This window comes from Somniosus microcephalus, unplaced genomic scaffold, assembly GCF_052327205.1.
Source record: "Somniosus microcephalus isolate GS21.2 unplaced genomic scaffold, FLI_Smic_1.0 unresolved_chr9, whole genome shotgun sequence".
NCBI classification, from domain to species: domain Eukaryota; kingdom Metazoa; phylum Chordata; class Chondrichthyes; order Squaliformes; family Somniosidae; genus Somniosus; species Somniosus microcephalus.
In genome coordinates, this window is record NW_028225187.1 from 21526496 (window position 1) to 21553710 (window position 27215).

General features: G+C 51.1%; 2 protein-coding genes across 2 annotated transcripts in view; one reads left to right on the forward strand and one right to left on the reverse strand.

The window, feature by feature from the left end:
- The window catches only part of LOC147084901 (cytohesin-2), a 552369-nt gene that overhangs the window by 327402 nt on the left and 197752 nt on the right, over positions 1 to 27215 (forward strand). The gene's annotated exons all lie outside the window — the stretch shown is intronic.
- LOC147084904 (uncharacterized) lies at positions 3394 to 18891 on the reverse strand. The gene is made up of 4 exons (XM_085979311.1): positions 18810 to 18891; positions 10466 to 10498; positions 7041 to 7343; positions 3394 to 3707 (listed from the first exon to the last, which is right to left on the reverse strand). Exons 1-4 carry the CDS (start codon positions 18889 to 18891, stop codon positions 3394 to 3396), a joined length of 732 nt encoding a protein of 243 aa, XP_085835437.1.

Below are 27215 nucleotides of genomic sequence, written 5' to 3' on the forward strand. Positions count from 1 at the left end.
AAAGCTCGTCTACATTCGTCACTCCACTTCCATGGCACCCCAGTTTGCAGTAGGGTGTTCAGTGGGTGTAGTATTGTAGACAAATTTGGCAAGAACTTATGGTAGTAGTTTACCAGCCCGAGGAACGACCTCAGTTGTGACACATTTCCGGTGCCGGAGCCTTGACTACTGCCTCAATCTTCTCTAGGAACTTATGTAACCCCTCTTTATCGATAACGTGGCCACAATACGAGATCTGTTTTCTAAAAAACTCGCATTTGGGGCGGTTAGCTCTGAGCCAATATTCCTGCAATCTAGTGAGCAACTGCTCCAGGTTGGCAAGGTGATCACTGTCATTTTTGCCCGTGACCAGGATGTCGTCAAATATCACTGGGTCCCTGGGATCCCTTGCAAGACTTCTTCCATTGCCCTCTGCCAAATAGCCGGAGCTGATGCTACCCCGAATACCAGCCGGTTGTATTGGTAGAGACCTTTATGGGTGTTGATTGTGAGGTATTTTTTTGATGCTTCTTCTACCTCCATTTGCAGATACGCCTGGGCCAGATCAATCTTAGTGAAGCGTTTCCCTCCAGATAGCGAGGCGAAAATATCTTCAATCCGCGGAAGTGGATATTGTACGGTGTGAAGGACCGGGTTCACTGTTACCTTAAAGTTCCCACAGATGCGAACCTTCCTTGGTTCCCCAGGCGTGCTGCTCAACGACTTTTTCATCACAGGGATGATGGGTGTAGCCCACTCGTTCCAGTCTACCTTGGACAGTACACCTGAACGTTCCAGACTCTCCAGCTCTGCTTCGACGGCTGGGCGGATCGCATAAGGTACCGGTCTGGCCTTAAAAAATTTTGGGCTTGCGTTTTCTTCAACTTTAATCATCGCTGTCATGCCTTTTAGTGTTCCGAGTCCTTGCTGGAACACTTCTTTCGTGTCAGTTAGGATCTTTGACAGTCGCCCAGGTGTGACGTCGTCATCCTTTTTGTCAGTCACAGTCAGTGCCTGTATGGAATGCCAATCCAGTTGTATTTTCCGGATCCATTCACGTCCCAGTAATGGTGGTCTTCCATCTTGCAATACATACAGGTCTAGTTTTGGTGTTTCCTTACCATTATATATAACGTTCACCCTTATTTTTCCTTTGGGGTAGACTTCTTGCCCCGTGTACGTCTTCAAAATAATTTTTGTGTCTCTCAAGGGTATGTGTGAGAATAGCCGCTCGTAGTCCCGTCAGTTTATGAATGTTAGAGCTGATCCTGTGTCCAATTCCATCTTTACCTGGACTCCTGCTATCTTGAGAGTGACCCAAATGGTTCGGTGATCCTCCGTTGTGATCACATTATGTAGTTTCAGACAACTCAGTTCCCTGCTTTCGGAGTCGTTATCACTCTTTTGTTCATCTGAACTATTCTCCGTCATCTTATGTACCTTCTTGTACTTTTCTTTGGTAGGTTTCTTATTGCTGGTTTTCTTTCCCAACCTGCAGACTCGTGCTATGTGTCCTACTTTTCCACACTGTCTGCACACTTTGTCTTTGAACCAGCAATCATTCTGGTCGTGTGTTTTTCTGCCGCAGCGATCGCACTTCTCTGTTCTATATGACATTTCGTTTGTGCCATATTCTTGCGGTCTCTGTTGTATCTCTGCAGCGCCCCGTGCTGCTGCTTCGTATGATACCGCAATGCTGAAAGCCTTTTCCAGCGTAAGGTCCTTTTCAGATAAAAGCTGTTTCTGGGTTCCTTCACTTTGAAGCCCACACACAAACTTGTCCCTTAAGGTATCTGCCAGTCCCGCTCCAAACTGGCAGTGTTTCGATAGTTTGCGCAGTTCTGTTAAATAATCAGCATTGCTTTCATCCTTATGCTGGTTCCGTTTGTGAAACTTGAATCTTTCTGCTATCAGCATCGGTGTGGGGTTTAAATGTTCCTGTAGTATCGTTACTATGTCTTCAAAACTCTTTTCCATTGGCTTCGTTGGGGTTACTAGATTTCGTAATAAACCATACGTCTTTGCACCCATTAAATTGAACAATGCCGACGCTTTCTTGTCATTTGACACCTCATTTGCCTTGCAGTACACCTCTATTCGTTCGACATATGTAGTCCAGTCTTCGACTTTATTGTCAAACGCGGTGATACTGTCACTCTTCGGCATTTTGGTAGTGGTTTAAAATGGCGTCTCCCAATGGCTTAAAATGGCATCTCCCACTCTTTCCTTCCTCCCCCGCTGCTGCCAACGCCGCTCCCAGCGGTTCTCGTGGCAATGGCAGCGCCCTGTAGGTTTCGCGCGCTTCTCCTGCGCTGCTGCCAACGCCACTCTCGACGGTCCTCGTGGCGATGGCAGCGACTCGCGGGTTTCTGCGCATCTCTCTCTCCCTCTCTTTGACGCTGCTCAGCCCCTGAACACCGGCTGCGCCCTGTGCGCTCTGCCCTCTCTCTCTCTCTCCCCCGTCGATGCTGCTCGGCCCTTTGCTGTGCCGCTCGGTCGGGCTCTAGGCCGCCTCTGTCCGGGAAGGGTCTGCGCACTACCTGTTGCCAGCCCGTTTCGCTGGACCACCTCGACTGGAAAGCCAAGCCTGGCTCTCGACAGCCTCCCCCGCAATTCTCGAGTCTCTGCTGGATGACTGGGCGGTTGTCCATGGTCGACACCCGAGTCTCTGGCCTTGACCTCCAATCCACCGATCTCCAGGAACGAATCCCCGGGAGATGATGCAGAGTTGCAGGTAGGTTCGAACTTGCCTTGTCGCCAATGTTGTGTCTGTGTATAATAAGACACAGACTGCAGGAGAACGGTACAACAGGTGTTTACTCAACGTGGCTCACACTGGAACTGATCTGTACAGATTACTACTCAGTGCTATATACAGGTGTGGTCACTGCCGGTACTGCAGTATACATGAGCTGTAAAAGATAGTTCCCCCCTTAAAGGTATATACATTACAGGGATCTCATTGAAACGTATAAAATTCTGACCGGGGTAGACAGACTGGATGCAGGGAGGATGTTTCCCCTGGCTGGGGGTCTAGAACGAGGGGTCACAGTCTCAGGATACGGGGTAGGACATTTAGGACTGAGATGAGGAGAAATTTCTTCACTCAGAGGGTGGTGAACCTGTGGAATTCTCTACCACAGAAGGCTGTGGAGGCCAAGTCACTGAATCTATTTAAGAATGAGATCGATAGATTTCTAGACACAAAAGGCATCAAAGGGTATGGGAGAGAGCGGGAATATGGTATTGAGATAGAGGATCAGCCATGATCATATTGAATGGCGGAGCAGGCTCGAAAGGCCGAATGGCCGACTCCTGCTACTGTTTTTCTGTTTCTAAAGCGCTTTGGGTCACCCCAAGGTCATGAAAGGAGCTATAGAAATGCCAAGTTTTTTCTGTCAATGTAGGGAAGTCTCACTTACCTGTCACTGTTACCCACACCGGATCGCTGTGGGGTGAGCGATAGGTTCTCTGCCTCACCGTTCGCTGGTAGGCGCAGGTGTAGTTCCGTGTCCCAGCCGCGTCGGTGTCCGTGATGGAGAACGAGGCTGACCGCTCGGATCCGGAGACGCTGGCTGCCTCCTCGGGCTTCCCTTCGCCGTCTCGGTACAGGTGGATCAGGCCCCCAGCCGGGTGAATGTCGCCCGTGCAGGTAATGCGAAAGGGCTGCCCTCTGCCGACCACTCCAGCAGCCGGGTCGAGGGAAATGCCGGCCTTCGGGAGTGTGTCTGCAGCGAAACAGACATGCAGCTATTGACGTCCTGATTTACTTTCTTTCTCTCCATTTCCCTCTCTTCCCTCTTTCCCTCTCCCTCTGTTTCTTTCTTGTTCTCTCTCACTTTCTCTATCTCTCGTTCTGTCTTCCTCCCTCCCTCCCTTCTCTCTTCACTATTTACAATCTACATTAATGACTTGGATGAAGGGACCCGTGTGTAATTGTCGCCGAGTTTGCGGATGATACAAGGACGGGTGGGAAAGCAAGTTGCGCAGGTGACTCAAAGAACCTGCAAAGGTTAAGAACAGGCTAAGTGAGTGGGCAAACATTTGGCAGATGGAGTATCACGTGGGAAAGTGCGAGGTTATCCGGTTTAGCAGGAAAAATAAAAAAGCATACTATTATTAAAATGGAGAGAGATTAGAAAATGCGACAGTTCAGAGGGACCTGGGGGTCCTTGTGCATGAAACACAAAAAGTTGGCATGCAGGTACAGCAATTAAAGGCAAATGAAATGTTGGCCTTTATTTCAAGGGGGTTGGAGTATAAAAGCAGGGAAGTCCTGCTACAACTGTACAGGGTATTGGTGAGACCACACCTGGAGTACTGCGTACAGTTTTGGTCTCCTTATTTAAGGAAGGATATACTTGCATTGGAGGCGGTTCAGAGACGATTCACTGGGTTGATTCCTGAGATGAGGGGGTTTGACTTATGAGGAAAGGTTGAGCAGGTTGGGCCTATACTCATTGGAGTTTAGAAGAATGAGAGGTGATCTTATTGAAACATAAGATACTGAGGGGGCTCGACAAGGTAGATGCCGAGAGGATGTTTCCCCTCGTGGAGAAATCTAGAACTCGGGGGCACAGTCTCAGAATAAAGAGTCGCCCTTTTAGAACTGAGATGAGGAGGAATTTCTTCTCTCGGAGGGTCGTAAATCTGTGGAATTCTCTGCCCCGGAGAGCCATGGAGGCTGGGTCATTAAATACATTTAAGGTGGAGATAGACAGATCTTTGCAAGATAAGGGAGTGAAGGGTTATGGGGAGCGGGCGGGGAAGTGGCTTTGAGCCCTAGATCGGCCACGATCTTATTGAATGGCGGAGCAGGCTCGAGGGGCCGAGTGGCCTATTCCTGCTCCTGTTCCTTAAGTTTCTTATGTTTCAACTTGCAAACTACAGCAGACGTTCCTACCCTGTTTCTTTTGCCCCTATTTTAACCCGACCCTCACGGCGAGGACGGGACGGGTAAGCGGAACTTACGAACATAAATGGAGACGGAGAAGTCAAGGAAGGGAAGGGAAGAGTCGGAGATGGACCATGTGAAGGCGAGGGAAGGGTGGAAATTGGAAGTAAAGTGAATGAACTTATCTAGTTCAGGGCGAGAGCAGGAAATGGCACGGATACAATCATCGATGTACCGGAAAGAGAGTTGAGGGAGGGGGCCCGAGTAGGACTGGAACAAAGAATGTTCCACATATCCCATGAAAAGGCAGGCATAGCTAGGACCCATGCGGGTTCCCATAGCAACACCTTTGATTTGGAGGAAGTGAGTGGAGTCAGAGGAGAAGTTGTTCAATGTGAGAACGAGTTCAGCCAGGCGGAGGAGGGTGGTGGTGGATGGGGACTGGTCGTGCCTCTGTTCAAGGAAGAGTTGGAGGGTCCTCAGGCCATCCTGGTGGGGGATGGAGGTGTAGAGGGATTGTACGTCCAGTTCTGGCGATCGGCTTTCGACCAACATTCACTACAAGCCCACCGGCTCCCACAGCTACCTGGACTACACTGCCTCCCACCCCGCTTCCTGTAAGGACTCTATTCCGTTCTCCTTAGAGCAGAGAAGGTTAAGGGGAGATTGACCAGAATGGGACCAGGGATGAGGGACTTCAGTGATGTGGAGAGACTGGAGAAGCTGGGGTTGTTCTCCTTAGAGCAGAGAAGGTTGAGGAGGAGATTGACCGGAATGGTACCAGGGATGAGGGACTTCAGTGATGTGGAGAGACTGGAGAAGCTGGGATTGTTCTCCTTAGAGCAGAGAAGGTTAAGGGGAGATTGACCAGAATGGGACCAGGGATGAGGGACTTCAGTGATGTGGAGAGACTGGAGAAGCTGGGGTTGTTCTCCTTAGAGCAGAGAAGGTTAAGAGGAGATTGACCAGAATGGTACCAGGGATGAGGGACTTCAGTGATGTGGAGAGACTGGAGAAGCTGGGGTTGTTCTCCTTAGAGCAGAGAAGGTTAAGGGGAGATTGACCAGAATGGGACCAGGGATGAGGGACTTCAGTGATGTGGAGAGACTGGAGAAGCTGGGGTTGTTCTCCTTAGAGCAGAGAAGGTTAAGGGAAGATTGACCAGAATGGTACCGGGGATGAGGGACTTCAGTGATGTGGAGAGACTGGAGAAGCTGGGATTGTTCTCCTTAGAGCAGAGAAGGTTAAGGAGAGATTGACCAGAATGGGACCAGGGATGAGGGACTTCAGTGATGTGGAGAGACTGGAGAAGCTGGGGTTGTTCTCCTTAGAGCAGAGAAGGTTAAGGGGAGATTGACCAGAATGGTACCGGGGATGAGGGACTTCAGTGATGTGGAGAGACTGGAGAAGCTGGGATTGTTCTCCTTAGAGCAGAGAAGGTTAAGGGGAGATTGACCAGAATGGTACCAGGGATGAGGGACTTCAGTGATGTGGAGAGACTGGAGAAGCTGGGGTTGTTCTCCTTAGAGCAGAGAAGGTTAAGGGGAGATTGACCAGAATGGTACCGGGGATGAGGGACTTCAGTGATGTGGAGAGACTGGAGAAGCTGGGATTGTTCTCCTTAGAGCAGAGAAGGTTAAGGGGAGATTGACCAGAATGGGACCAGGGATGAGGGACTTCAGTGATGTGGAGAGACTGGAGAAGCTGGGGTTGTTCTCCTTAGAGCAGAGAAGTTTAAGAGGAGATTGAATAGAGATACTAATGATTATGAGGGATTTTGATAGAGTATATATGGATAAATTGTTTCCAGTGGCAGGAGGGTTGGGAGGTAGAGGATGTAGATTTATGATAATTGGCAAAAGAACCAGAGGGGAGATGAGGAAACATTTCTTTAGGTAGCGAGTTGTTGTGATCTGGAACGCGCTGCCTGAAAGGGCGGTGGAAGCAGATTCAATAGTAACTTTCGAAAGGGGAAATCGGAGAAATACTTGCAAAGGAAGAAATATCAGGGCTACGGGGAACGAGTGAGGGGAAGCGGGACTAATGGGAGAGCTCGACCAGAGAGACGGCGCAGGCACGGTTGTCCGAGTGGCCTCCTCCTGTGCCATATCATTCCATGGTTGTTAGTGTTACTTGGCCGCTGAGAATGGGGGTGCAGCTTCCTTACCTCTTACAGTTAACGCCACGGGCTCACTGTGTGGTGAGTCTGACCACATGTTGAAATCCTCGAAGTATTTTCTATATTGACAGGTGTAGTCGATGCGACCGTTAAACGTTTTGTCTTCAACAACCTTAACATTGGCGGTGTAGCTTACTTCACTGATGTATCCAATGTTCCTACTTTCATTAACTCTGTGGAACTCAACATTGCAGCTGGTGTGAGGGAAATGACAGGTGAGCGAATGCTCTTCGCCCGGTAGAATAACATCCCATGGAGAATCCAGAGACAGGGTGGGCTTGGCTAAGGGAGCTGAAGAATAAAAAAACAGATATCAGACACGTTGGGCTTGATCCAACCGATCTTGAGCAGGCCTCATACTGAAAAATAAACGGTAAATGTTGTAAATACTCAGCAGGCCAGGCAGCATCCGCGGAGGGGGAGAGGAACAGAGTCGATGTTTCAGGTCGATGACCCTTCGTCAGAACTGGAAAACGTTAGAGATGTGACAGGGGTTCAAGCGAGTGCAGAGGCAGGGAAAGGAGGGAGGGGAGGGAATGGAAGGACATTGAGAAGTGTAGAGGGTCAGAGGGACCTTGGAGTGCAATGGGATCTCATTGAAACTTATAAAATTCTAACAGGACTAGACAGACTAGATGCAGGAAGGATGTTCCCGATGGCGGGGGAGTCCAGAACCAGGGGTCACAGTCTAAGGATAAGGGGTAAGCCCTTTAGGACAGAGATGAGGAGGAATTTCTTCACCCAGAGAGTGGTGAACCTGTGGAATTCTCTACCGCAGAAGGCAGTTGAGGCCAACTTATTAAATATATTCAAGAAGGAGTTGGATATATTTCTCAAGGCTAAAGGGATCAAGGGATATGGGGAGAAGGCAGGGACAGGGCACTGAATTTGGATGATCAGCCATGATCTCATTGAATGGCGGAGCAGGCTAGAGGGACCGAATGGCCGACTCCTGCTGCTATCTTCTATGTTTCTGTGTTTCTATGTCCACAGATCCCTGAAGGTAGCAGGACAGGTAGATAAGGCGGTTAAGAAGGCATGCAGGATACTTGCCTTTATTAGCCGAGGCATAAAATACAAGAGCAGGGGGGGTTATGCTTCTTCTGTATAAAACACTAGTTAGGCCGCAGCTAGAGTACTGCGTGCAGTTCTGGTCACCACATTACAGGAACGATGTGATTGCACTAGAGAGGGTGCAGAGGAGATTTACCAGGATGTTGCCTGGGCTGGGGAATTTTAGCTACGAGGAAAGATTGGATAGGCTGAAGTTGTTTTCCTTGGAACAGAGGAGGCTGAGGGGAGATTTAATTGAGGTGTATAAAATGATGAGGGGCCTAGTTAGAGTGGATAGGAAGGACCTATTTCCCCTAGCAGAGAGGCCAATAACCAGAGGGCATGGATTTAAAGTAATTGGGAGAAGGATTAAAGGGGAGTTGAGGAGGACGTTCTTCACCCAGAGGGTGGTGGGGGTCTGGAACTCACTGCCTGAAAGGGTGGTCGAGGCAGGAACCCTCATCACATTTAAAAAGTGCTTGGATATGTGCTTGAAGTACCGTAACCCACAGGGCTACGGACCAAGAGCTGGAAAGTGGGACTAGGCTGGGTAGGTCCTTGTCAGCCGGCATGGACACGATGGGCCGAATGGCTTCCTTCTGTGCCGCAAGTTTCTATGATTCTATGAAAGAACAGAAGTGAAGGTCTGTGATAGGGTGGATGGCAGGAGAGATTGAATGACAATAAGGGTGATGGTGCGAGGCGAGAGGAGATGGTAATGGGACGAGTGAAGATACAAAAGATGGGTCTAGAATAGGTGTCAATGGGAATGTGTAGGGGTTCGCAAAATCCCCTCAGCCCCCGAAGATCGGGAAATATTAATCCACATCGTGGACGAAGACTTTGCGTGATTTAAATTGTCTCTGGGTTGGACAATGTTTTAAAACATACGCAGAACCGCAAGAAGGCTGTGTTAAGCTAGGCAGCACTTGGACAACACTGGAATCAAAGAACTTTGTAAAAAAATCGCACACCTTAAGACAGTACATTTTTATTTTAAAAAGGTACTCTTGAGTTTGGTAAATTGCCCAGGGATAAAATGGCCGTCAGACCGCGTGGCTGAGGACAAAGGGCCTGGAAGCAGCTTTCTGTGTCTGTGAAGCAACGGCAGTCAAATTCTGTCAATCAAAAGGGGAGTTTCCCCTCCCTGCAGAGACAATCGATGTTTGTTTACAGAAACTGCTACAAGGATATTTGCACAAGGGATTAAACCAATTGACTGCGGTTTCAGTGACCACAAGATAATGGGTTTCTGTTTACATAGTAATACAACTCCATTCAAAACCCATCAGGGTGAATGGAGATGGGTCGAAGGCTCAGCACAGACATTTGAAAAGAAACACTTAAACTGAGGAAGGAAACAGTTTAAAATGAATGGGTTTGAATCACCCATTACTGGACAATGGGGACAGTTGGATCCCTTTTGTTTTAGCCCAGAAACTTCCGGATCTGGGCGGGAACATTTCGGCCCCAAAACTGGGGTATAAGAGATAGCTTCTCAGAGGCATCTCTCTCTCTCTGGCTTGCCTCCGTGTGCCCTCTACAGCGTGGCGTCTGTCTGAAGAAGTAAGAACACCAGAAGTTTACTTTTAAAACACTGGGGTGTTTCTTTACTTCAGGACAGTGAAGATCTCATGGGACACGGAGCTGGCACTGCAGTGGTGAGCATATATTTTTCTGGCCTTCCGCAAGGCAACTTAGGATAGGCATAGGGGTGGGAGTAAAGTGGGGATTTCGTTAGAATCGTATTTTAGTTGATTTCCCTCGTTGTGTTTTTTTTTTCCTCCCCTATTTAAGCAATTTTACCGTGATTACAAGATCGTGTGGTGTAGTTTCTTAGTTTTAATAAAGTTTGACTTTCTTGCATCCAGACCATTTGTCCGTTTTAATATATCATTAATTATAAGTTCCTCCAGTCAGAACTGGAAGGAGGGGTTTAGCAATTCGAACTGGTCAAAGTGCAGTGGAAAAAGGCTGCCTGACCAGGTAAATTACCGTAAACCAGGTAAAGGAAGGTAAATTACCGTAAACCAGGTAAAGGATGCCCCCCTACAATGCACACCAAGGTCCCTCTGATCCTCCGTCCTTCCTAGGGTCCTACCATTCATTGTGTATTCCTGTGCCTTGTTAGTCCTCCCAAAATGCCTCACCTCACACTTTTCAGGGTTAAATTCCATTTGCCACTATGGAGTTGGTAATCTGCTACATCATCTCAGAGCAAAAATACCCAGTATAATTTGACCAGAATTAGTGGATCTCTGTCGTTCTGAGTTTGTCATTCACCACTATTGGTAATTCCTCTCATTCTCGAGCACAGTTATTCATTGGCCTGAGACTTTATTTGAATGTGGGATACTCACCGATTTGTTCATTGCTGGTATCAAGCGAGGATACTGGAACGGAACACAGAGATAGGGGAACAAAACAGAGAAGAGATCCGTTAGAGAATAGCGTACAAAATCATGTTTCTTTACGCAGCGAGTTGTTGTGATCTGGAACGCGCTGCCTGAAAGGGCGGTGGAAGCAGATTCAATAGTAACTTTCAAAAGGGGAACTGGAGAAATACTTCAAGAGGAAAAATTTTGGGATCTATGAGAAGGAACAGGGGGAGGCAATATACACTTAATGGCACAGTTTTAAAGAGTGTGCAAGGACAGAGGGACCTGGGGGTTAATGTGCACAGGTCCCTGGAGGTGGCGGGACATATTGAGAGAGTGGTTAGCAAAGCATATGGGATCTTGGGCTTCATAAATAGAGGTATTGAGTACAAAAGTAGAGATGTTATGCTGAAACTTTATAAAACGCTGGTTAGGCCACAACTGGAGTATTGTGTCCAGTTCTGGTCACCACACTTTAGGAAGGATGTGAAGCCCCTTGAGAGGGTGCAGAGGAGATTGACCAGAATGGTTCCGGGGGTGGGGGATCTTAGCTACAAGGACAGGTTGGAGAAGCTGGATTTGGTTTCATTACAGCAAAGGAGGTTGAGGGGTGATTTGATCGAGATGTACAAGATTATGACGGGTTTGGATAAGCTAGACGGGGAAAGGCTGTTCCCACTAGTTGATGGTACAAGGACTCGGGGACACAGATTTAAGGTTTTGGGCAAGAGATACAGGGGGATGTGAGGAAAAACTTTTTTATGCAGTGAGTGGTGAGGACCTGGAACTCGCTGCCGACGGAAGTGGTGGAAGCGGAGACACTCGATGTTTTCAAGGGAAGACTGGATAGGCACTCGAGGGAAATAAACTTGCAGGGTTACGGGGATAGAGCGGGGGAATGGGACTGACTGGGATTGCTCCACAGAGAGCCGGCACCGACTCGATGGGCCGAATGGCCTCCTTCTGTGCCGTATCATTCTCTGATTAGCGTGAGGATTCAAGTGTCTCTGGTTCTAGTGAGATTATCTTGCAGAGCAAACGTGCATTGTTCTCCCTTAAAGCAACACATCTGCTTGCTGGGTGTCAGCTGTGGCCTGGGTGGAGCATGCTCGCCCGAGTCAAATGATCATCCGTTCAGGTCCCACTGCGACTTGAGCTCCATAATCCAGGCCCACACTCCCCGGTGCCAGTACTGAGGGAGCGCTGCACTGTCGGAGGTAGATGTATATACTCTAGGACTCGAGCCCCATAATCCAGGCCCACACTCCCCGGTGCCAGTACTGAGGGAGCGCTGCGCTGTCGGAGGTAGATGCATATACTCTAGGACTCGAGCCCCATAATCCAGGCCCACACTCCCCGGTGCCAGTACTGAGGGAGCGCTGCACTGTCGGAGGTAGATGTATATACTCTAGGACTCGAGCCCCATAATCCAGGCCCACACTCCCCGGTGCCAGTACTGAGGGAGCGCTGCACTGTTGGAGGTAGATGTATATGCTCTAGGACTGGAGCCCCAGAATCCAGGCCCACACTCCCCGGTGCCAGTACTGAGGGAGTGCTGCACTGTCGGAGGTAGATGTATATACTCTAGGACGCGAGCCCCATAATCCAGGCCCACACTCCCCGGTGCCTGTACTGAGGGAGTGCTGCACTGTCGGAGGTAGATGTATATACTCTAGGACTCGACCCCCATAATCCAGGCCCACACTCCCCGGTGCCAGTACTGAGGGAGTGCTGCAATGTCGGAGGTAGATGTATATACTCTAGGACTGGAGCCCCGTAATCCAGGCCCACACTCCCCGGTGCCAGTACTGAGGGAGCGCTGCACTGTCGGAGGTAGATGTATATACTCTAGGACTCGAGCCCCATAATCCAGGCCCACACTCCCCGGTGCCAGTACTGAGGGAGTGCTGCACTGTCGGACGTAGATGTATATACTCTAGGACTCGAGCCCCATAATCCAGGCCCACACTCCCCGGTGCCAGTACTGAGGGAGTGCTGCACTGTCGGAGGTAGATGTATATACTCTAGGACTCGAGCCCCATAATCCAGGCCCACATTCCCCGGTGCCAGTACTGAGGGAGCGCTGCACTGTCGGAGGTAGATGTGTATACTCTAGGACGCGAGCCCCATAATCCAGGCCCGCACTCCCCGGTGCCAGTACTGAGGGAGCACTGCACTGTCGGAGGTAGATGTATATAGTCTAGGACTCGACCCCCATAATCCAGGTCCACACTCCCCGGTGCTCTACTGAGGGAGCTCTGCAATGTCGGAGGTGCCGTCTTTCAGATGTGACATTAAACCGAGGCCCCATCTGAACTCTAATGTGGACATAATAGAGCCATGACACTATTTCGAAGTGCGGCGAAGTTCTGCCCGGGTGTCGTTTTTGCAGAGCATTTCGATAGGATATGTGGTGGAGAGTTTGCACACAGCAAGCTCCCACAAACTGCAATGTTATAATGACCAGACGATCTGTTTTCGTGATGTTGATTGAGGGATAAATATTGGCCAGGGGAGAACTCCCCCCTGCTCTTCTTCAAAAGCGTGCCCTGGGATCTGTGATGTCCACCTGAGAGGACAGATGGGGCCTTGGTTGAACGTCTCATCTTAAAGAGGGCTCCTCCGACAGTGCAGCACTCCCTCAGTACTGACACCGGGGAATCGCTGTGGATTTTGTGCTTCAGTCTTTGGCGAGAATGCAGAGGGATTTGCGGTGTTTGAGTTCACGACACATTGAAGCAGAACTTCAGATCATAGTATTCTAGAATCATAGAATGGTCACAGCACAGAAGGAGGCCGTTCGGCCCCTCGTGCCCGTGCCGGCTCTCTGCAAGAGCACTTCAGCTAGTCCCACTCCCCCGCCCTTTCCCCGTAGCCCTGCAATTGATTTCCTTCAGGTTCTTATCCGACATCCTTTTGAAAGCCACGATTGAATCTGCCTCCACCGCCCTTTCAGGCAGCGCATTCCAGACCCTAACCACTCGCTGCATAAAAAACCTTTTCCTCATGTCGCCTTTGGTTCTTCTGCCAATCACCTTAAATCTGTGTCCTCTGGTTCGCGACCCTTCCGCCAATGGGAACAGTTTCTCTCTATCTACTCTGTCCCGACCCCTCATGATTTTGAACACCTCGATCAAATCTCCACTCAAACTTCTCTGCTCTAAGGAGAACAACCCCAGCTTCTCCAGTCTCTCCACATCACTGAAGTCCCTCATCCCTGGTACCATTCTGGTCAATCTCCCCTTAACCTTCTCTGCTCTAAGGAGAACAATCCCAGCTTCTCCAGTCTCTCCACATCACTGAAGTCCCTCATCCCTGGTACCATTCTGGTCAATCTCCCCTTAACCTTCTCTGCTCTAAGGAGAACAACCCCAGCTTCTCCTGTCTCTCCACATCACTGAAGTCCCTCATCCCTGGTACCATTCTGGTCAATCTCCCCTTAACCTTCTCTGCTCCAAGGAGAACAACCCCAGCTTCTCCAGTCTCTCCACATCACTGAAGTCCCTCATCCCTGGTCCCATTCTGGTCCATCTCCTCTGCAGCTTCTCCAAGGCCTTCACATCCTTCCTAAAGTGCGGTGCCCAGAATTGGACACAATACTCCAGTTGAGGCCGAACCTTCTTTGCTCTTGTACTCTCTGCCTCTATTTATGAAGCCCAGGATCCCGTATGCTTTTTTAACCGCTTTCTCAACTTGCCCTGCCGCCTTCAATGATTTGTGCACATATACCCCCAGGTCTCTCTGTTCATGCACCCCCTTTAGAATGGTACCATTTAGCCAAAGGATGAGAGGGAGGAATGGAAGAAGGGAATGAGAGAGGGAGGGAGAGCGAGAGGAAGGAACGAGAGCGCGAGACAAAGACAAGGAGGGAGGGCGTTAGAGAGAGGAGGATGGAGGGTGGGAGAGAGAGAGAAGGAGGCTGGGGGAGGTTACAGGGACAGGGAGGGGGCGAGGGCCCTGGAGGGATTTGAACAGGAGGATGAGAATTGTAGGGGCTGGAGGAGGTTACAGAGATAGGGAGGGGGCGAGGGGCCATGGAGGGATTTGAACAGGAGGATGAGAATTGTAGGGGCTGGAGGAGGTTACAGAGATAGGGAGGGGGCGAGGGGCCATGGAGGGATTTGAACAGGAGGATGAGAATTGTAGGGGCTGGAGGAGGTTACAGAGATAGGGAGGGGGCGAGGGGCCATGGAGGGATTTGAGCAGGAGGATCAGAATTGTAGGGACTGGAGGAGGTTACAGAGATAGGGAGGGGGCGAGGGTCATGGAGGGATTGGAACAGGAGGATGAGAATTTTAGCGGCTGGAGGAGGTTACAGAGATAGGGAGGGGGCGAGGGCCATGGAGGGATTTGAACAGGAGGATGAGAATTGTAGGGGCTGGAGGCGGTTACAGAGATAGGGAGGGGGTGAGGGCCATGGAGGGATTTGAACAGGAGGATGAGAATTGTAGGGCTGGAGGAGCTTACAGAGATAGGGAGGGGGCGAGGGGCCATGGAGGGATTTGAACAGGAGGATGAGAATTGTAGGGGCTGGAGGAGGTTACAGAGATTGGGAGGGGGCGAGGGACCATGGAGAGATTTGAACAGGAGGATGAGAATTGTAGGGCTGGAGGAGCTTACAGAGATAGGGAGGGGGCGAGGGGCCATGGAGGGATTTGAACAGGAGGATGAGAATTGTAGGGGCTGGAGGAGGTTACAGAGATTGGGAGGGGGCGAGGGGCCATGGAGAGATTTGAACAGGAGGATGAGAATTGTAGGGCTGGAGGAGCTTACAGAGATAGGGAGGGGGCGAGGGGCCATGGAGAGATTTGAACAGGAGGATGAGAATTGTAGGGCTGGAGGAGCTTACAGAGATAGGGAGGGGGCGAGGGGCCATGGAGGGATTTGAACAGGAGGATGAGAATTGTAGGAGCTGGGGGAGGTTACAGAGATAGGGAGGGGGTGAGGGACCATGGAGAGATTTGAACAGGAGGATGAGAATTGTAAAGCTGGAGGAGCTTACAGAGATAGGGAGGGGGTGAGGGCCATGGAGGGATTTGAACAGGAGGATGAAAATTGTAGGAGCTGGGGGAGGTTACAGAGATTGGGAGGGGGCGAGGGACCATGGAGAGATTTGAACAGGAGGATGAGAATTGTAGGGGCTGGAGGAGGTTACAGAGATAGGGAGGGGCGAGGGCCATGGAGGGATTTGAACAGGAGGGTGATAATTGTAGGGGCTGGAGGAGGTTACAGAGATAGGGAGGGGGCGAGGGCCATGGAGGGATTTGAACAGGAGGATGAGAATTGTAGGGGCTGGAGGAGGTTACAGAGATAGGGAGGGGAGAGGTCCATGGAGAGATTTGAACAGGAGGATGAGAATTGTAGGGCTGGAGGAGGTTACAGAAATAGGGCGGGGACGAGGGCCATGGAGGGATTGGAACAGGAGGATGAGAATTGTAGGACTGGAGGATGTTACAGAGTTAGGGAGGGGGCGAGGGACCATGGAGGGATTTGAACAGGAGGATGAGAATTGTACGGGCTGGAGGAGGTTACAGAGATAGGGAGGGGGCGAGGGACCATGGAGGGATTTGAACAGGAGGATGAGAATTGTAGGGGCTGGAGGAGGTTACAGAGATAGGGAGGGGGTGAGGGGCCATGGAGGGATTTGTACAGAAGGATGAGAATTGTAGGGGCTGGAGGGGGTTACAGAGATAGGGAGGGGGTGGGGGGCATGGAGGGATTTGAACAGGAGGATGAGAATTGTAGGGGCTGGAGGAGGTTACAGAGATAGGGAGGGGGCGAGGGCCATGGAGGGATTTGAACAGGAGGATGAGAATTGTAGGGCTGGAGGAGGTTACAGAGATAGGGAGGGGGGCGAGGGACCATGGAGGGATTTGAACAGGAGGATGAGAATTGTAGGGACTGGAGGAGGTTACAGAGATAGGGAGGGGGGCGAGGGGCCATGGAGGGATTTGAACAGGAGGATGAGAATTTTAGGGGCTGGAGGAGGTTACAGAGATAGGGAGGTGGCGAGGGACCATGGAGGGATTTGAACAGGAGGATGAGAATTGTAGGGACTGGAGGAGGTTACAGAGATAGGGAGGGGGGCGAGGGGCCATGGAGGGATTTGAACAGGTGGATGAGAATTGTAGGGGCTGGAGGAGGTTACAGAGATAGGGTGGGGGCGAGGGCCATGGAGGGATTTGAACAGGAGGATTAGAATTTTAGGGGCTGGAGGAGGTTACAGAGATAGGGAGGGGAGAGGTCCATGGAGAGATTTGAACAGGAGGATGAGAATTGTAGGGCTGGAGGAGGTTACAGAGATAGGGAGGGGGCGAGGGCCATGGAGAGATTTGAACAGGAGGATGAGAATTGTAGGGCTGGAGGAGGTTACAGAGATAGGGAGGGGGCGAGGGGCCATGGAGGGACTTGAACAGGAGGATGAGAATTTTAGGGGCTGGAGGAGGTTACAGAGATAGGGAGGGGGCGAGGGGCCATGGAGGGATTTGAACAGGAGGATGAGAATTGTAGGACTGGAGGATGTTACAGAGATAGGGAGGGGGCGAGGGGCCATGGAGGGATTTGAACAGGAGGATGAGAATTGTAGGGGCTGGAGGACGTTAGAGAGATAGGGAGGGGGCGTGGGGCCATGGAGGGATTTGAACAGGAGGATGAGAATTGTAGGGGCTGGAGGAGGTTACAGAGATAGGGAGGGGGCGAGGGGCCATGGAGGGGTTTGAACAGGAAGATGAGAATTGCAGGGGCTGGAGGAGGTTACAGAGATGGGGTAGGGGCAAGGGCCATTGAGAGATTCGAACAAGAGGATGAGAATTGTAGGGGCTGGAGGAGTTTACAGAGATAGGGAGGGGGTGAGGGCCATGGAGGGATTTGAACAAGTGGATGAGAATTATAGCGGCTGGAGGAGGTTACAGAGATAGGGAGGGAGCGAGGGGCCAAGGAGGGATTTGAACAGGAGGAGGAGAATTGTAGGGGCTGGAGGAGGTTACAGAGAAAGGGAGGGGGCGAGGGCCATGGAGGGATTTGAACAGGAGGATGAGAATTGTTGGTGCTGGAGGAGTTTACAGAGATAGCGAGGGGCGAGGGCCATGGAGGGATTTGGACAGGAGGGTGATAATTGTAGGGCTGGGGGAGGTTACAGAGATAGGGTGGGGGCGAGGGCCATGGAGGGATTTGAACAGGTGGATGAGAATTTTAGGGGCTGGAGGAGGTTACAGAGATAGGGAGGGGGCGAGGGCCATGGAGGGATTTGAACAGGAGGATGAGAATTGTAGGGGTTGGAGGAGGATACAGAGATAGGAAGGGGGCGAGGGGCCATGGTGGGATTGGAACAGGAGGATGAGAATTGTAGGGCTGGAGCTGGTTACAGAGATAGGGAAGGGGCGAGGGCCATGGAGGTATTTGAACAGGAGGATGAGAATTTTAGGGGCTGGAGGAGGATACAGAGATAGTGAGGGGGACAAGGGCCATGGAGGGATTTGAACAGGAGGATGAGAATTGTAGGGACTGGAGGAGGTTACAGAGATAGGGAGGGGACGAGGGCCATGGAGGGATTTGAACTGGAGGATGAGAATTGTAGGGCTGGAGGAGGTTACAGAGATAGGGAGGGGGCGAGGGTCCATGGAGGGCTTTGAACAGGAGCTTGAAAATTGTACAGGCTGGAGGAGGTTACAGAGATAGGGAGGGGCGAGGGGCCAGGGAGGGATTTGAACAGGAGGATGAGATTTGTAGGGCTGGAGGAGGTTACAGAGATAGGGAGGGTGTGAGGGCCATGGAAGGATTTGAACAGGAGGATGAGAGTTGTAGGGCTTGGAGGAGGTTACAGAGATAGGGAGGGGCGAGGGGCCAGGGAGGGTTTTGAACAGGAGAATAAGAATTTTAGGGGCTGGAGGAGGTTACAGAGATAGGGAGGGGGCGAGGGGCCATGGAGGGATTTGAACAGGAGAATGAGAATTGTAGGGCTGGAGGAGGTTACAGTGATAGGGAGGGGGGCGAGGGCCATGGAGGGATTTGAACAGGAGGATGAGAATTGTAGGGACTGGAGGAGGTTACAGAGATAGGGAGGGGGCGAGGGACCATGGAGGGATTTGAACAGGAGGATGAGAATTGTAGGGGCTGCAGGAGGTTACAGAGATAGGGAGGGGGCGAGAGCCATGGATGGGTTTGAACAGGAGGATGAGAATTTTTAAATCGAGACATAAGTTATGGGCATCAGGTCTTCGGATGAGATGAAGTTACAAAGAACGGAAGCTGGGAGACCCACCAGGGGAGCGTTGGGATAGTCCCGATACAACGAGCAGCGTAAACATGTCACAGGTCACTTTTTTACCTGCAAAAACGGAATATCTGGTTTTAGCAGCTCTTTTGAAATAGCAGTTAAGAGTCAGAATGAACTTCCTCTTTCCAAACATTTCGACAGCGGGTGTTACAATGAAGAAATCCTCCTTGTCGCTTGTTTCCACCAAGTACTCAAACGAGGGGAGACTTACCGATCAGCAGGAGAATGGAGACAGAGAGCATCTGGAAAATTGGATTCAGACACTAGGAAGAGGTTGTGAAGCGACGATCTTCTGGTTGTTTCACTGACTCGGGCTAAACATATAAAAGGGCCAAGATGTGGTGAGACCGTAAATAAGTGGCCTGGATATCAGATGGTGAATAAAGTGAGAAGTTTAGAATCAGGCGAATGATGTTGCTGAGGAAGTGTAGGGGGTTTCTCTTGCTCGTTCTGGTCTCCTACCAGGCTTTGTGCAATAATTACCCATGAGTGGTTCGACCCACTCTCCCCTACGGTTCTAGACCTTGGACTTAGGTGCAGGGAACTGTAGTGCAGAGAAAGACTCAATAGACCAGGTTGAATAGCACGAAATGGAGCCTTTTATTATAAAACCGTTTGCAGCATTATAAAATACATGTCATAAGCACAGATCAAAATAACTACAATCATGCACATATCTATAAACTTAACTCTATGGAAATGGGGAACACACGGCACGTCGTAAAAGGGGAAACACATTACGATTACCCTTAACCCCCTCCCCTAGACCTAAACTAAGTTTCGACTTGAGGAACTCGGAATCATGCTCACCACTTTCAGATTCGCAAAAAAGGGGTTCGCAGCCTTTTTGGCACAGCTTTCTGTCGTCACGTGGATTTGGAAGCTTCTGGCGCAGTTTGGTTTTCTCTCAGGCGATGGAGCAGTAGATACAGTCTCGATGAGCGCTCGTCATGACTGAATCCGTTACCGACGTGACTTTAAGAACTGGATGCCCATGGAAGACTCGGTCACCGATGTGATGTTGCAGAACTGCACATGGGAAAGTTCCTGGTCGAATGGTATGTTGAGGCCCTGGAGGGCTAGGCCCGGAGTGTCCTTTTATTTCTCCCTCCGGCCTGGCTCGTCGGTTTTCCTGAGGGTGTCTTCTCCTTCGGCCTGGGTCGTCGATGATCTCCCGACAAATGTACACGGGCCACCCTCGTCGTCTTCCCGTCGTGGCCGAGCCTTGCCTGGCCGAACACCGACCACGCTGCCTTAACCGAAGAGTCCGTCCCGAAACGTCCTACTCGAATTCCGAAGCTACCGAGGTAGAAGAAGCGTGTTCCCGAAGCGTGAATCTGAAGCGAAACTGAAGCGAAACCCCTGATGGACTTTTCAATCCACAGTTATACCGTTTTGGGACAGTCTTATCTCCCGCCAAATCATAGTCCTGTCTTTGTAATATTTTTGGCGGGCAGAAATCTCCGCAGGGGCGCTTTGTCTTGTAACGGGAGCTGGTGATAGCTTAACTGGCCTTCCTGGCCGATAATGTCTTTACATTGTCACCGTAACTCGGTTCGTATATTGATCGGTCTGGAGATTGCCCTTGATGGCTGTCAAACGGTTTTTCCTTTGTACATTAAATGGGTTTAAGTGTTCATTCAAAAGTCCGCCCATTTCTTGATGGGCCCCACCCTGTTACCTGAAACTGTCCTGTACTTAGAATCCAATTAATATGTATGCTCAGTTCCCTGAGTTTCGGTTTCCCGATACTGGCTTTCGCGGGCTTAATGTCCTCAATCCACAAGCCTGTCTGGCTTGCAGTAACAGAAATCAAATGGTCCCAGAAACTGATCACGAGGTCCGGTGGCCATTTTGTATGCCCTTTTTTATCAAAGGTTTTTCTGTACAAGCTTCTTTTGGTCAATAAAACTGTCTTATTGACCCTGTTTTCTTGCGTGATTAAGTGACTGAAAATTTCGAATCTTACAGAAGTGAAGTTGCAAGAGGTTCCTCTGGAGACAGTGAGTGCTGGAGGCACGGTTTGCAGTTGTGCGGTCCATCTGCAAAGATGTTACTCAGTGGGCCTGAGGTCAGGCTAGAGGAACCGTAACTGCGCTGTCCTACGCGGGGCCTCGTTCCCCAGTCCACCGGCCGTGTGTTTTATTCGTGTCGTTCATTCCCAACGATGGGGCTGGAATTTCCCGCGTGTTTGCCCACAGACACAAGCGCAGTCTGGGCGCAAATCGAAGCCAGGCCGGGAAGATGACCTGGATTGAAGGCGTGCCTGAGTCACGCGCTCTCCCAGATGGGTGTCAAAGATCCCACGGCCACTATTTCGAAGAAGAGCAGGAGGAGGGAGTTCTCCCCGGTGTCCTGGGGCCAATACTTATCCCTCAAACAATGTCACAAAAACAGATGACCTGGTCATCATCACATTGCTGTTTGTGGGAGCTTGCTGTGCACAAATTGGCTGCCGTGTTTCCTACATTACAACAGTGACCACACTTCAAATGTATTTCATTGGCTGACTTTCTTCCTTCTCTTCTTACTGTCTTTCTCTCTTTCTTTCTTTACATTTCATGATAATATTTAAATGATTTAATTGCATCAATTTCAGGTGTAGGCAGAATTGTTGGGAACTATGGAGATGAGAGTGTTAAGGGGAGGTTGACCAGAACAGTACCAGGGATGAGGGACTTCAGTGATGTGGAGAGACTGGAGAAGCTGGGATTGTTCTACTTAGAGCAGAGAAGGTTAAGGGGAGATTGACCAGAATGGTACCAGGGATGAGGGACTTCAGTGATGTGGAGAGACTGGAGAAGCTGAGATTGTTCTCCTTAGAGCAGAGAAGGTTAAGGGGAGATTGACCAGAACAGTACCAGGGATGAGGGACTTCAGTGATGTGGAGAGACTGGAGAAGCTGGGGTTGTTCTCCTTAGATCAGAGAAGGTTAAGGGGAGATTGACCAGAATGGCACCAAGGATGAGGGACTTCAGTGATGTGGAGAGACTGGAGAAGCTGGGGTTGCTCTCCTTAGAGCAGAGAAGGTTAAGGGGAGATTGACCAGAACAGTACCAGGGATGAGGGACTTCAGTGATGTGGAGAGACTGGAGAAGCTGGGGTTGCTCTCCTTAGAGCAGAGAAGGTTAAGGGGAGATTGACCAGAACAGTACCAGGGATGAGGGACTTCAGTGATGTGGAGAGACTGGAGAAGCTGGGGTTGTTCTCCTCAGAGCAGAGAAGGTTAAGGGGAGATTGACCAGAATAGTACTAGGGATGAGGGACTTCAGTGATGTGGAGAGACTGGAGAAGCTGGGGTTGTTCTCCTTAGAGCAGAGAAGGTTAAGAGGAGATTGACCAGAATGGTACCAGGGATGAGGGACTTCAGTGATGTGGAGAGACTGGAGAAGCTGGGGTTGTTCTCCTTAGAGCAGAGAAGGTTAAGGGGGAGATTGACCAGAATGGTACCAGGGATGAGGGACTTCAGTGATGTGGAGAGACTGAAGAAGGTGGGATTGTTCTCCTTGGAGCAGAGAAGGTTAAGAGGAGATTGACCAGAATGGTACCGGGGATGAGGGACTTCAGTGATGTGGAGAGACTGGAGAAGCTGGGGTTGTTCTCCTTAGAGCAGAGAGGGTTAAGGGGAGATTGACCAGAACAGTACCAGGGATGAGGGACTTCAGTGATGTGGAGAGGCTGGAGAAGCTGGGGTTGTTCTCCTTAGAGCAGAGAAGGTTAAGGGGAGATTGAGCAGAATGGTACCAGGGATGAGGGACTTCAGTGATGTGGAGAGACTGGAGAAGCTGGGGTTGTTCTCCTTAGAGCAGAGAAGGTTAAGAGGAGATTGACCAGAATGGTACCGGGGATGAGGGACTTCAGTGATGTGGAGAGACTGGAGAAGCTGGGGTTGTTCTCCTTGGAGCAGAGAAGGTTAAGGGGAGATTGACCAGAATGGTACCAGGGATGAGGGACTTGAGGAGGTTACAGAGATAAGAGGGCCAGAGATAGGGATTGGGGCGAGGGCCATGGAGAGATTTGAACAGGAGGAAGAGAATTGTAGGGCTGGAGCAGGTTACAGAGATAGGGAGTGGGGGGGGCGAGGGGCCATGGAGGGATTTGAACAGGAGGATGAGAATTGTAGGGCTGGAGGAGGTTACAGAGATAGGGAGGGGGCGAGGGGCCATGGATGGATTTGAACAGGAGAATGAGAATTGTAGGGCTGGAGGAGGTTACAGAGATAGGGTGGGGTGGGGGCCATGGAGGGATTTGAACAGGTGGATGAGAATTGTAGGGGCTGGAGTAGGTTACAGAGATAGGGAGGGGCCGAGGGCCATGGAGGGATTTGAACAGGATGATGAGAATTGTTGGGCTGGTCGAGGTTACAGAGATAGGGAGGGGATGAGGGTCATAGAGGGATTTGAACAGGAGGCTGAGAATTGTAGGGCTGGAGGAGGTTACAGTGATAGGGAGGGGCGAAGTCCATGGAGGGATTTGAACAGGAGGATGAGAATTGTAGTGCTGGAGGAGGTTTCAGAGATAGGGAGGGGGGCGAGGGGCCTTGGAGGGATTTGAACAGGAGGATGAGAATTGTAGGGGCTGGAGGAGGTTACAGAGATAGGGAGGGGCGAGGGGCCATGGAGGGATTTGAACAGGAGGATGAGAATTGTAGGGGCTGGAGGAGGTTACAGAGATAGGGAGGGGCGAGGACCATGGAGGGATTTGAACAGGAGGATGAGAATTATAGGGCTGGAGGAGGTTACAGAGATAGGGAGGGGGTGAGGGGCCATGGAGGGATTTGAACAGGAGGATTGGAATTGTAGGGCTGGAGGAGGTTACAAAGATAGGGAGGGGGCGAGGGGCCATGGAGGGCTTTGAACAAGAGGATGAGAATTGTAAGGCTGGAGGAGGTTACAGAGATAGGGAGTGGCGAGGGCCATGGAGGGATTTGAACAGGAGGATGAGAATTATAGGGCTGGAGGAGGTTACAGAGATAGGGAGGGGGGCGAGGGCCATTGAGTGACTTGAACATGAGGATGAGAATTGTAGGGGCTGGAGGAGGTTACAGAGATAGGGAGGGGGCGAGGGCCATGGAGGGATTTGAACAGGAGGAAGAGAATTGTAGGGGCTGGAGGAGGTTACAGAGATAGGGAGGGGCGGGCGAGGGTACCATGGAGGGATTTGAACAGGAGGATGAGAATTGTCGGGCTGGAGGAGGTTACACAGTTAGGGAGGGGGCGAGGGGCCATGGAGGAATTTGAACAGGAGGATGAGAATTGTAGGGCTGGAGGAGGTTGCAGAGATAGGGTGGGGTGAGGACCATGGATGGATTTGAACAGGAGGATGTGAATTGTAGGGCTGGAGTAGGTTACAGAGTTAGGGAGGGTTGTGAGGGCCATGGAGGGATTTGAACAGGAGGATGAGAATTGTGTGGGCTGGAGGAGGTTACAGAGATAGGGATTGGGTGAGGGCCATGGCGGGATTTGAACAGGAGGATGAGAACTGTAGGGCTTGAGGAAGTTATATAGATAGGGAGGGGGCCAGGGCCATGGAGGGATTTGAACAGGAGGATGAGAATTGTAGGGCTGGAGGAGTTTACAGAGATAGGGAGGGTGGCGAGGGCCATGGAGGGATTTGAACAGGAGGATGAGAATTGTAGGGGCTGGAGAATGTTACAGAGATAGGGAGTGTGCGAGGGCCATGGAGGGATTTGAACAGGAAGATGAGATTTGTAGGGGCTGGAGGAGGTTATAGAGATAGGGAGGGGGCGAGGGCCATGGAGGGATTTGAACAGGAGGATGAGGATTGTAGGGGCTGGAGGAGGTTACTGAGATAGGAAGGGGGCGAGGGACCATGGAGGGATTTGAACAGGAGGATGATAATTGTAGGGGCTGGAGGAGGTTACAGAGATAGGGAGGGGATGAGCGTCATGGAGGGATTTTGAACAGGAGGATGAGAATTGTAGGGGCTGGAGGAGGTTTCAGAGATAGGGAGGGGCGAGGGCCATGGAGGGATTTTAACAGGAGGATGAGAATTGTAGGGCTTGATGCATATACAGAGATAGGGAGGGGGCGAGGGGCCATGGAGGGATTTGAACAGGAGGATGAGAATTGTAGGACTGGAGGAGGTTACTGAGATAGGAATGGGGCGAGGGACCATGGAGGGATTTGAACAGGAGGATGAGAATTGTTCGGGCTGGAGGAGGTTACAGCGATAGGGAGGGGATGAGGGTCATGGAGGGATTTTGAACAGGAGGATGAGAATTGTAGGGGCTAGAGGAGGTTTCAGAGATAGGGAGGGGCGAGGGCCATGGAGGGATTTGAACAGGAGGATGAGAATTGCAGGGCTGGAGGACGTTACAGAGATAGGGAGGGGACGAGGGGCCATGGAGGGATTTGAACAGGAGGATGAGATTTGTAGGGGCTGGAGGAGGTTACAGAGATAGGGAGGGGGCGAGGGCCATGGAGGGATTTGAACAGGAGGATGAGAATTGTAGGGGCTGGAGGAGGTTACAGAGATAGGGAGGGGGCGAGGGACCATGGAGGGATTTGAACAGGAGGATGAGAATTGTAGGGGCTGGAGGAGGTTACAGAGATAGGGAGGGGCGAGGGCCATGGAGGGATTTGAACAGGAGGATGAGAATTGTAGGGCTGGAGGAGGTTACAGAGATAGGGAGGGGCGAGGGCCATGGAGGGATTTGAACAGGAGGATGAGAATTGCAGGGCTGGAGGACGTTACAGAGATAGGGAGGGGGCGAGGGGCCATGGAGGGATTTGAACAGGAGGATGAGAATTGTAGGGCTGGATGCATATACAGTGATAGGGAGGGGGCGAGGGGCCATGGAGGGATTTGAACAGGAGGATGAAAATTGTATGGCTGGAGGAGGTTACAGAGATAGGGAGGCGGCGAGGGGCCATGGAGGGATTGGAACAGGAGGATGAGAATTGTTGGGGCTGGAGGAGGTTACAGAGATAGCGAGGGGGCGAGGGGCCATGGAGGGATTTGAACAGGAGATTGAGAATTGTAGGGGCTGGAGGAGGTTACAGAGATAGGGAAGGGGCGAGGGGCCATGGAGGGATTTGAACAGGAGGATGAGAATTTTGAAACCGAGGCGTTGCCGGACAGGGAGCCACTGTAGTTCAGCGAGCACAGGCGGTGATGGGCGAACGAGAATTGGTGCGAGTTAGGACACGGGGGCAGCGGGAGTTTTTGAAGAGCTGATGTCTACGTAGGGTAGAACCTGAGATGCCGGCCAGAAGAGCGTTGGAATAGTCAAGCCTTCAGGTAACATGTCATAAGTACACTTCAGTCCAGGCGTCAGTCTGGTTATCCTTATCTCCATCTACATGAGCCTTTCTCCGGATGCGCTCTGTGCTCGAAGTTCGCTTCTTATCCTTCTGCGATCGAGCCTTGAGTTGCATTTTTCTCTTGCCAACCTTTCGAGTGAACTTTTTTTTTTTTCCCCGACCGCACACGTCCGTGTTTTCTTGGCAAGTCATTCTTGGAACCCCGACCTACTTGAAAAACAAAATTGACGATTGTTAGAATTTACACTGTTGGTGAAGCATCCTCGCTGCTCCATGGGCCTCAGCTCAAGGTGCTGCCGGTTCAAACCATCTCTCCTCTTCGGGGAAAGAATGAAAGTAAGAACTTGTATTTCTATCGCGCCTTTCGCTGCCTCAGGACCACCCAGTGCCCTTTGCAGCCAATGCTGTGCCTTTTCGAAGTGTGGTCACTGTTGCAATGCGGGAAACGCGGCAGCCCGTTAGCGCACAGCAAGCTCCCACAAACAGCGATGTGATCATGACCTGGATCTTCGATTGTAGTGATGTCGGTTCAGATTCCAAGTCCCAGGATCCCAGCCGCCGTCGGCTCTCTCAGGTAGATGTAAAAGATCCCACGGCCACTACTGGAAGAATAGCAGGGGGGAGTTCTCCCCGGTGTCCTGGGCCCAATATTTATCCCTCAACCAACATCACTTTCTTTCTTTCCTTCCGACACCAGGGACGATCCCCCCTTTATTTCCCCTCGCCGTCCCCCTATCACATCCCCTCTCTCCCCTTCTTCCCTCTCCCTCCCCTCTCTCCCTCCTCTCTCTCCCCCCTCTCTCCCTCCTCTCTCTCCCCTTTCTCTCTCCCCCCTCTCTCTCTCCTCTCTCTCCCTCCTCTCTCCCCCTCTCTCTCCCCCCCTCTCTCCCTCCTCTCTCTCCCCTTTCTCTCTCCCCCCTCTCTCTCTCCTCTCTCCCCCTCCTCTCTCTCCCTCCTCTCTCCCTCCTCGTCTCTCTCCCCCTCTCTCCCTCATCTCTCCCCCAGATCAGATGATCTGCATTTGTTATCTTGATTGAGGGATAACTATTTGCCCCAGAACACCGGGGAGAATTCCAGCCCCCACCACCTCCTGCACGTCTTTGAAATAGTGGCCACGGGATCTTTTACGTCCACCTGAGAGAGCAGACGGGGCCTCGGTTTAACGTCACAT